At 36.0% G+C, this 11,279-nt stretch overlaps 1 protein-coding gene across 1 annotated transcript in view; it reads right to left on the reverse strand.

The window, feature by feature from the left end:
* The window catches only part of Psmb2 (proteasome 20S subunit beta 2), a 31,501-nt gene extending 20,553 nt beyond the window's left edge, over positions 1–10,948 (reverse strand). Inside the window, exons 1-3 of the mRNA XM_005317799.4 lie at positions 10,733–10,948; positions 5,446–5,568; positions 2,724–2,794 (exon numbers count right to left, since the gene is read on the reverse strand). Coding sequence (XP_005317856.1) covers positions 2,724–2,794; positions 5,446–5,568; positions 10,733–10,823 — 285 coding nt within the window. The 5' untranslated portion in view covers positions 10,824–10,948. The remainder of the gene's footprint in view (positions 1–2,723; positions 2,795–5,445; positions 5,569–10,732) is intronic.
* Between the last annotated feature and the right edge of the window lie 331 nt (positions 10,949–11,279).

An 11,279-nucleotide genomic window follows, 5' to 3' on the forward strand; every position in this document is an offset into this window, starting at 1 on the left:
TATGTGGGCTGGGGTTGTGGCTCAGCAGTAGAGCGCTTGCCTAGAATATGCAAGGCCCTGGGTTTGATACTCAGCACCACATAAAAATAAATAAATAAAAGGTACTGTGTCCAACTACAACTAAAAAATAAATGTTTAAAAAATGCATGTAAACTTGTTTCTTCCTCTCAATCCATCATGTCTCTAGCTTCTCTTCAAACTTCATTATCATTTAGATTGCAAGCCCTTGGTCAAAACTAGCACTGGGGGTGCTGGGATTGTGGCTCAACTGTAGCGTGCTTGCCTAGCACGTGAGAGGCCCTGGGTTTGATCCTCAGCACCACATAAAAATAAATAAATAAAATAAAGAGATTGTGTTCAACTACAATTAAAAAAAAAAAAACTAGCACTGGGAGAGATTCTATGTACTGAAAAGTTCTTCAGTATTATTAGGCATGGAGAATAAACTGCTTGAAACATGTGGAGTAAGTAACTTTATAAAAAACATAACATGCATATTGTTTGGATTCTACATAACTCAGTTTACATGATCGTGTATGAAAACCAAAACCATGAACAGCACTAGTGTTCTAGAAACTACTAAGAAACAAAAAAGGCAATCTTAAGGCAAGAGTCAAATAATTTAGTTATTAGTCATTAATGTAAATATAGTTCAGTCTGACCTGCTATGTGACCTGAACCAGTCTCTTTGCCACTTTATGCTTTTCACTTCATATCAGCAATAGAGAATTAACTACTATCTGTCTCAGAAGAATTGTTGATTAAATTATTAAGCAAAATGCTGTGGGCAAAAGTCATATGAATGTTAAATATTATGATTTACAAGCATTCATCTTCCTAGCACTCCTGTGGGGCTGGGAAGTTATCTTGATATCATAGATGAGTAAACAGGCGGGGGTGTGGGGGGGTAAGGTCATATAATAAGCCTCTGTTTACTTATTCCCTGTGGGAAGGGAACAACACACACCTTTAATAATAATATGAACTTTCTTGGCACATCCTGCACAACCTTTTAATGCATTTAATCCTTAATGTTGCATCTTTTTAACACGATGTCAACAGAACTGATAAAGCTCTAAGAGAGAACAAGGCTAAAATAAGTGAGGGAACAATTCCCTATGCTTTGGCAAAAACAATCATAAAAAGACACAGATAAATAATCTTAAAATGAAAAAATGCACTATATACCTCCATTGCCATTTAAGAAATTAAGAAAAATGATTTGCTACAGAAACACTTTCAAAGAAATTTTGGCAATTTTTTAGAAAATTAAACATATTCAATGTATGAACTAGCAATCACACTTTTTGGTGTAAATTTATCCAAAGGCATTGAAAATTTACATCTAAGCAAAACCTAAACATGGATGTTCACAATAGCGTTAATCGTAATTGCCAAAACTTGGAAGCAACCAAGATGTCCTTCAGCAGTGAGTGGATGAATAAACTGTATTACATCTAGACAATGGAATATTATTAAGTGCAAAAAAGAAATGAGCTATTAAGGGCTGGGGTTTTGGCTCAGAGGTAGAGCGCTTGCTAGCATGTTCGAGGCCCTGGGTTCGATCCTCAGCAACACATAAAACAAATAAATAAAATAAGGATATTAAAAAAAATGAGTTATTGAGCCATAAAAAGAGGAACTTTAACTGCACATTACTAAGTGAAATAAGCCTATCTGAAAGGTTACTTAAGGTATGATTTCAACTACATGACATTCAGGAAAAGGCACAACTACAGAAAGACTAAAAAGATCAGTGGTTGTCAGAGGTTGAGCGGGTAGAGAGGGATGAATAGGTAGAGCATGGAGGATTCTCAGGGCATTGAAAACAATGCTAGGTTGTGGCTCAGCGGTAGAGCACTTGGCTAGCACCTGCGAGGCCATGGGTTCGATTCTCAGCACCACATAAAAATAAAGGTATTGTATCCAACTACAATTAAAAAAAGAAAAAAGAAAACACTCGGTATGAAACTATAATGACGGGTACAGGTCATTACACATTTGTCCAAACCCACAGAATGTACAACACCAAGAGTGAAGCCTAATCTAAACTATGATTCTTGGGTGTCAATATAGGTTCATAAACTATAACAAATGTACCACTCTGATAAATGCTAACAATGCTGGATGCTATAAATATGTGTATGAGTGGAGTTTATATGGGAAATATTTGTATTTTTCTCTTAATTTTGTTGTGACCCTACAACTGTTCAAAAAATAAATAAAACAAAATCTTTAGGAAGGAAAAAAGTTGTCCTTCATGTTAAAACAGACTATTATATTAATGTGCTCCAACCAAATTCTTTGTGAATGTACATTTGCCTTCTAGGCATTAATTAGCAATTGCAAAAAAAAGAAAAAGAAAAAAATTCAAAGGGCCAAAACATGAGTGACTAGCAGTGGAAAGGTTCTGGAGGGTTGAAAAGGGCAAAAAGACTGCTCATGTCTAATAGGACTATAAGAAAAGTACAGACGGCTGGCACAGTAGCACATGCCTATAATCTCAGTGACCTGGAAAGCTGAGGCAGGAAGATCACAAGTTTGAGGCCAGACTCAATAACTTAGTAAGACCCTGCCTCAAAATAAAAAATAAAAAGGGCTAAGAATGTAGCTCAGTGGTAAAGTGCCCCTGAGTTCAACTCCCAGTATCTAAAAGAAAAAAGACAAAGTAAGTACAGATGATTTTTCTGCTCTCATCTAGGGCTGACAGCTATATTGCTTACCCGACTCCGAAGACAGTCAGCCAGGTTTCGGCGTGTGAAATTAGCTGCTGCTGTCGGAGACAACTCATATCCTGGTACAGAGATAAAGATTCATACTTAAAGTGAAGCAAAGAATAACAGTGCCTATTCTTAAAGTCCACTATCTTTTTTTTATATATTTAGAGTATATAATGTACATAGACTGGGGTTCGGGCACAATCCTACTTCTAGTCCCTATTTTCATATAACAGCTATGAAATAGTTGGTTAGTACTGACAGCTATTTCCTGGTCCCAAATAGGATCAGAGTTGACTGTTCAAACTGATCAGATTCATAGTCTGGCTTAAGATATTAATTCATCAACAGACTGTAGTTTTCTTTCAGAAAGAAAGGAAAACAAACACATAGATATTGGAAAAGAAAGAAAAGTGGGTGGGAAGAGAGAGAGAAAAAGGGAAAGAAAGTCAGTCTTGAGATGCTTATTTTTTCAGCAATTAAAAAAAGAATACTGGGAAAAAAGAAGTTGAAAGTTAGGGCAGTCTCAGAGTCATACTTTATAAAAAAGATACCATTGTTATTATTTGCAATATTATTATTATCAAGCCCAAGGGCACTCTACCATTGAACTACATCCCCAGTCATTCTTAATTTTTTTTAAATTTTGAGACAGTCTCACTAAGTTGCCCAGGCTGGCCTCAAGCTAATGATCTTCTTGCCTCAGCCTTCTGAGTGTGCCACCACACCTGGCTTAAAAAATATATAACTTTATTAAGAGTATAATATGATTTTCAAAAAAATATAAGTCATAGAAAAAGAATGTTTCCATCACTCTACAATATTTTTAAAAATAGAGTATCTCAAATGTAAAACCTCTTAAAAAAAAAAAGTTGTAATGCCAACAAGCACACAATCTGAGGAATAATATCAACTGTGCATTTAATAATGCATTCACTTTGGAACTTAAGTCCCCAGTAAAATCAGACACGTGCCAAAAGGTACAAGAAAAATCCACAAGTCAGTGGCCCTGCATGTAAAATATCAGTTCAGTTCTAGAAAGTCAAGAGTCATGTTTTCTCTCATGTGTGGAAGCAAGAGAGAAATAAAGGGAAAAAAAGGGTAGAGGTGTCTCATAAAAACAGAATGGTATGTGCACACAGTATAACAATATAATTTGGTTAATTGTGTTCTCTAGTAATTCCCTTTCTCTCTCCTCCTCCCTGTTCTCCTTCTTCTCCCAGCACAGCCTGTAAAATACTGCTAAACTTACTATACTTCATAACCATTATCAGACTCCTTCAGCTTAAACATGGTTAAACCTAAGTACCAACAAGGCACAATCGAACACACCTGTAATCCTAGCTATTTAAGAGGCTGAGGTAGGAGAATTGAAAAATAAAGGCCAACCTTTGCATTTTAATAAAATCTGCCTCAAAATAGGGATGTAACTCAGTACATAAAGGATCCCTGGGTTCAACCCCTAGTAACACAAAAACAAACAAAACATTTAAAAACTTAAGTATTATGTGCTTTTGGTTTCCGAATGGCAGGGACTGAGCTTTGTTCATCTTTGAATTCTGTGCAGTACTAAGCATAGTACTTAACATGGATGAGACCCTTAAAAATATTTATGGAATTGGATGTATAATGCTAAATATGCTGCCCAAAAAACTATATGAATGAATCTTTTTTAATCATTTTACATATGTAAAATAAGCTTTTAATTTGAATATAATTACATATGCAAAATGTAATTTTACAGTGTAGAAAATAACAATGTTATTGAACTGTAAAGTGGATAACTGGAAATAAGGTTTTCTCTACAAGAGCACCACTACAAGCTTTCCTGAACTAGAGGACTAGTAGCTAGTGTTGTTAGTGCTTGTTAACTCAGAGAAAGCCTACAAAATATCTCATAATGTCCTAATTATCTCTGTAGACAGAAACCTAACAGAAATATAAGGTAGAACCTTTAAAGTACAGTAAATGCCTTATAATCACACAGAACTTTAAGTTAACAACACATTTCATATGTATTATTCCTTAATATAATATAATGGGATAAGGAAAATAAAGGCCTATAGAAGATAAATGACTTGTCACATAGACAATAGTAAGGCCAAAAATATTGGGGCGAGGGGAGAGAAAATAGTAAAGCCAAGTTTTATTTAGGTCTTTTAGCTCTGAGATTAATATATACTTCAGCTCAAATCACATTCTTCAAAATATCTGACACTAAAAAAATTTGATATTAGCTGGATGTGGGAGGCACACACCTATAAACCTAGTGACTGGAGAGGCCAAGGAAGGAACATAGCAAGTCTAAGGCCAACCTTGGCCTCTTAGCAAGACCCTGTCTTAAAAAAAAAGGGTTGGAGAGGTAGCTCAGTGGTAGAATGTCTATGTGTCTGATGCCCAGTTATCACACAAAAAAGTTAAAATGAGGTTATTAGGGTGGGCCTTAATCCAATATGACTGGTGTCCTTTCTATAAGAAAAGAACATTTGGACAATTAACACAGAGGGAATATCATGTGAGGAACAGGGAGAAGATGGCCATCTGTAGGCCAAGAATAAAGACCTCAGTAGATAGAAGAAATCATCACTGTAGACATCTGAATTTTGGACTTCTAGCCTCCAGATCTACGGGAAAATTTTCTGCTGCTTAAGCCAGTTTGTGGTACTTTGTTACGGCAGCCCTAGCAATCTAATACACCAAACAAAGCTATACTCTGAGTCTTACCCACCATTTCGCATCTTATAAAGTTGTACATTTTTCTGAATATATTCTGCAAACTGTACAGTGTCTCCAGCCTCGCCAACACACAGGAGTAAGATTTTTTCACTCATCTTAAACATCTTGTCATGATCTGGTCAAAGAAAAAATTCATATTAGAAATTACCTTAACATAAATTGACAGCTAATATATATGCATCACTATAAACAGGTTTATTAGTTAACTATATTGAATAATTTTATTAATCACTGTCTTTAGAAGATTTCAATAGGAAATTATTAATTTCTCTCTTTCATTCTCCATGTTAAACCACATACAACTTTATTAATGTCCATTTCAGTTGAAAAATACAGATGAAATGTGACAATTTAAAATAAAATTTGGCTGGGCACAGTAGCGCATACCTACTAATCCCAGGGGCTCAGGAGGCTGAGGCAGAAGTATCATGAGTTCAAAGCCAGCCTCAGCAATTTAGCAAGGTCTTAAACAACTTTGTTAGACCCTGTCTCAAAATAAAAAGTAAAAAAAAAAAAAAAAAAAGGACTGGAGATGTGGCTCAGTGGTTAAGCACTAGTAGAACCCTAGTACTAAAAATAAGATAGATAAACAATAAAATAAAATCCAAAATGGGATGTTCAGGTGAGGTAGTGCACACCTACAATCCCAGTGACTTGAGAGGCTTGAGGTAAGAGGATTGCAAGTTCAAGGCAAGCCTCAACAACTCCAAGGAGGTCCTAAGCAACTTAGTGAGACTTAGTCTTGAAATAAAAATAAATAAATAAAAGTAGCTTAGTGGTAAAGCTCTGCTGAGTTTGATCCCAAGTACATAATAACAATAATAATAATATCAATAATACAATTTGGAGCTGGTATAGTTCAGTGGTAGTGCACATACTTCGATTATCTTTAGTCTCATGATCACAAAGCTGGAAAATGTTTCTACAAATATAAATGTAACTTATTGTACTTATACAAAAGTATATATGAAAAGGACCAGTGGTACAATTAAAATTAAGGAATCTCCTCAAGAAAGAAGAAAAAAATGAGCTGAGAATATAAATCACTTTAGAAAGTAAAGCAACTCCATTTACAAAGCAAAAAAAGAGAACTGGTTGCCAAAGCAAATATTCTAACAGTAAGCTATTTAAAATACCTCACAAAAATCCTAATACTCTAACCTTATCTAGCTGAACCAGACTCCTTCAGATTAGATAGATAAATATTCAGATCACAATTACTGCCTAAGGAAGAAAACTCCATATTCAGTCAGTAGCTTCAGAAAAAGCCTAAATCTTCCTATCTTACCCTCACTTTCACTTTTCATTTTTCAAATAATGCTGAATAATCTTCCCTGGGAGACATGTTTCCTGTATGAAAGCTTTTGAAATATCAAAATCTCTTAATAGGATTTAAAGAATAAATGCCACTATCAAATACTTTACAAGTGTTGGAGAGTTGTAGATACTAGTAATATGGACTTTGAGGGGAAAATCCACATAAAATGTGTCTGTAGATAATATCTGTTTGCCTTAAAAACTTAAAACAAACACACTTTTGTATTCAAGCTACAGTTTGCTAGTTTGCAAACTTATTTATAAAATATTCACTTTATGCAAAGAAAAAGGACCAGAAGGGTATGTTCTAAGTTCTTGCCGGTGGAAAGAATTTTTATTTCCTTCTTTCCAATTACTAGTATTTCCTAAATTACTATACTTAATATGCACCAATTTGTAATAAAATATTATTCAATAAGTTTGTACTATTGTTATAAGAAAAAAGCTGTGCTTATTTTTTGGAGGGAGAATGAGTTTATAAAGAATTTATGTCACATTTAGAAGAAAAAGATAAAATTCTAGGCAGCCACTGAATTTTGAAATAAACTTAATACAAGACCAAATCTTTTTTTAAACAGTGAGCATGTCCACTGAATAGTGCAGAATGCTACAAAAACACAGGTTAACAGATACTAATGTTCTCTGTTGTATAAGAAACTGCCTATACAAGATCCACATACAGGAAACAAATGAACAATGAAATGAACAATGTATAACATTATATAAAGCCAACTGGACTAGATTTCCACTGTGATCTGGACCCAATACTCTGAACTTGGGCGAATCATTTGCCTCTCTAAGCTCCAGTTGCTAAATGTGTAAAATGGTAAGAAAAGGAGGTAAGGAAAACTGTATTGAATTCTAAACATATATTATACATGTTTATACTAATATACTCAGTGTTAGGTAATGTAGTTCAAATTAAATATGCTATTAGAATTCAGAATCAAGAGTTCTGAGTGGGCTGGAGTACTCTGAGTAACTTAAAAGTAATTCTGGGCTGGGGTCATGGCTCGGTGGTGGTAGAGCACTTGCCTAGCACGTGTAATACCCTGGGTTCGATCCTCAGCACTAGATAAAAATAAATAAATAAAATAAAGGTATTGTATCCATCTACAACTAAAAAAATAAATTAAAAAAAAAAGTAATTCTATAAAGGCCAAGAGAAAAAAGGCACGAAATGCAGCATGCTGCATAACCAAACCCAGAGTGATACCATTTAACTTTAATAAGCAGTCAATCTTTGGGAAATGTCTTCTCTCCAGTATCAAAATATTTAAACTGAGTGGTACATGATGGTACACGCCTGTAATCTCATAACTAAGGAGACTGAGGCAAGAGAATCCAAAGTTAGCAAGATACTATCTCAAAATTAAAAACAAAAAAGTTTCAAAAGATTACTGCTTTTCAGTATTTTATTCTACACAATTTCTTTATGGAAGTTCTCAATAAAATTCTAAAATCTCTTATCTTTTTTAAAAATTTAAGACACGGTCTGGCTACATTGCCCAAGCTGGGCTTGAACTTGTGATACTCCTGCCTCAGCCTCCTGAGTGGCTAGAATTACAGACTGTTGCCACCATGCCCAGCCTTTCATAAAATTTTTATAGCAGAAGACTAAAGGGAAAATGAGAATTGAGTGCAATTATTTTCTACTATATTTTGAGAACTCAAATTCTCTTTCTCTCAAACCATACTGATTTTTCTTTTCTGTGAATAGACAGAATTCACTCTTAGGACTTACTCTTTGAACTAATTTTAAAAGTAATTTAATACTAACTAGTAATACTTCTTTTCTAATACAAAATCATTTTATAGTATTTGTTCCTTGTTTTATTCTTAATATTTTGTTCCTTCTATGGATTATATCTAATAAGTTGCACCCCCTATAATAACTAGAAGTACTGTGCACATAAGTGTGCTTTAAGTACAATCTACTACTCAAAATGATTTTATATACATTATGGGATTAAATAGAAAACCTGTAAAGGTATAGACCTGGTCATTGCTTTACCTAGGTACTACTTCGTGCTCAAATCACTTTTTTTTTTCACAATATCTTTTTATCTTATTTTTATGTGGTGCTGAGGATTGAACCCAGTGCCTTGAGCATGCCAGACGAGTACGCTACCACTTGAGCCACAACCCCAGCCCTAAAGTCACTTTTTAAATCAAATGCCTCAACATTCAAAATAATGAGCTAGTTTACTCTCAAAACAAATTTACTCCTTTGGAGCCTGGTTTACCAACAGAACTAACTACCAACTAACTACAGAATTTCATAAAGTAATTGCACTTAGGAACAATCCCTATCATAGATGTTTAATGAACCAATTAAACATCCTTTCTTCCTCAGAAAGGACAGAACTCAGGCTGGAGTTGTGGTTCAGTATCAGAGCACTCACCTAGCACTTGTGAGGCACTGGGTTTGATCCTTAGCACCATAGAAAAAATAAATAAATAAAATAAAATAAAGGTATGCTATCCATCTACAACTACAAAAGAAAAAAAAAAAAAAAGACAAGAATTCAAGCAAAGTCCTTCGGAATTCCTTCCATTTTCCTGGATGGGATCACAGTGTGACAACCAAATAGATGCCTTTCTCTTTACAAAAACAGAAGCAGATACCTTTTTGCCTTTGTTCACATCCTTCAGGAAATCCCAAAATATTTTTCCTTAAACCCAAGATGGACTGTCACCTGCCCTCAAAACTTTTCTTAATCTCTACAGCCAGAATCTCTTCTTCTTCATTATCTAACAATTCTTATTCCTCTGCATTACCTGAGAAGTTTGATTATACCTGTCTTAAGACACATCACTTCCTAAATTGTGTCATAATTATCTGTACACATATCTAAATTGTAACTTCTTTGATGACATTTTATTTTCTTTGCATCCCCTCCCCTCAGCACTGTAAAGTGCACACAATGCCCCAAAACTATTTGTCAAATGAATTTTAAGTCATCTGACCCAAAGTATACTTTTTCAACAGTAGCACATCTATGATGGATAATGAAAACACCCTTGGACTCTGCAGATCAACAACCAAAAGCTTTTAAAAATTTTGTATTGAGTACTTATTTTAGAGAGTAAGGGATAGTTGTTATGAGTAAAAGGTCTGGATTCAGACTGTACATTGAACTGCCATTTAAAACCATAGGCAAATCTCTTAAACTTTGTGCCTCAAATAACATGCAAAGTGAGGATATAATAGTGCCCATCAAAAAAGGATAAATGAATTAAAGTAAATCGCTTAACAGGGCACCAGATACATTATGTGTTTAGCATTATTACTATTAAATATCTGTCAAATGTTAAGCGTTTGCACATAACTCATTAACTCAATTCTCCCAACAAGTTTCGAGTTGGTTATTACTTATCTAACAGATGAGTAAATCTGGGCACTGCAAAATAACTTGTACAAAGCATTAACTCAAATATGCGACAGGGTACTAGTTTCCAAACGCCAATAACTACTTAACTATAAGGAAAACCTGGAAGCCAGAGAAAACCGAAAAAGGAAGATCGATGCTGAGCCACAATAAGATACGAGAGACGAAGGGAAATGCCAAGTCTCTGGTTCCACAGTCTCACTCTAACCAGGATCCCATCTTAGGCTGCCCGGAAACTAACTTCATTACTAGCGATAACCGAAACTTTAGAAATTCGGGGTTCTACGGAGCCTAGAGCTGGGCAGGCGCTTCAATTCTTACAAATCTAATTCCCTTAGGTAACTCTCACCTAGTATGAACATTTAGTGAAGCCAAAGGACAGCCAAAGGACAGCACTGACTCACGAGCTAATGCCAGATCCCTTGGCTTGACAGTCTCCTCGGTTCTAAAAAACTGTAGAGTAGCCCAGGTTCCGCCTCCCAGACTTACCCGGGACTTATCCAACACCCGCATGAACTCCCTCCCGCTCCCCCACCAAGGCCCGAACGGGCCTCCCGTGCTTCCTCTCACCGTCCTTCATCTGGACAATATTGCTAGCGGCCACCCGGTCGGAGGCGACAAGAACATAGTCGGGGCCCTGGATGCCAATGAGGTACTCCATGGTGGCGGAGGGCTGGGGGCTGCAGGTTAGACAGGACTCGGAACTTGCCGGTTTCCCCGCCTCACTGGTGAGACAGCACTGCCCAGCGAACCTCCGCGCGACGCAGGCCGCGCGACCGCCCCTGCCACTGGCGCTCTCGGATGACGTAACTATCGCGAGAGGTTGGAAAGGGGCGTGGTGTTGAGAGCATTACACTGCGCCTGCCTCTGGGACTGTCTTTGATTCCGCCAATGGTTGCTGGGTTAACACCCTGCTTTTTATCTGCAAATCTGAATTTTAAAAATCAATTTACTGTATGTAAAGAGCTGCCCAAAGGTGATAGTTCCTCAGGTTTCTCTTTCTCTTCTTCTTTGCTGGGTAAAAAAAAAAAAATCTCTCCGGGACCCTTTCCCTGCAAATCAGATTGGAGAAAAGTTAAGAGGAGCCCTAATTACATCCGTCACAAAAATAATATAT

The sequence above is a fragment of the Ictidomys tridecemlineatus genome, chromosome 11 (assembly GCF_052094955.1).
Source record: "Ictidomys tridecemlineatus isolate mIctTri1 chromosome 11, mIctTri1.hap1, whole genome shotgun sequence".
Lineage (NCBI taxonomy): Eukaryota > Metazoa > Chordata > Mammalia > Rodentia > Sciuridae > Ictidomys > Ictidomys tridecemlineatus.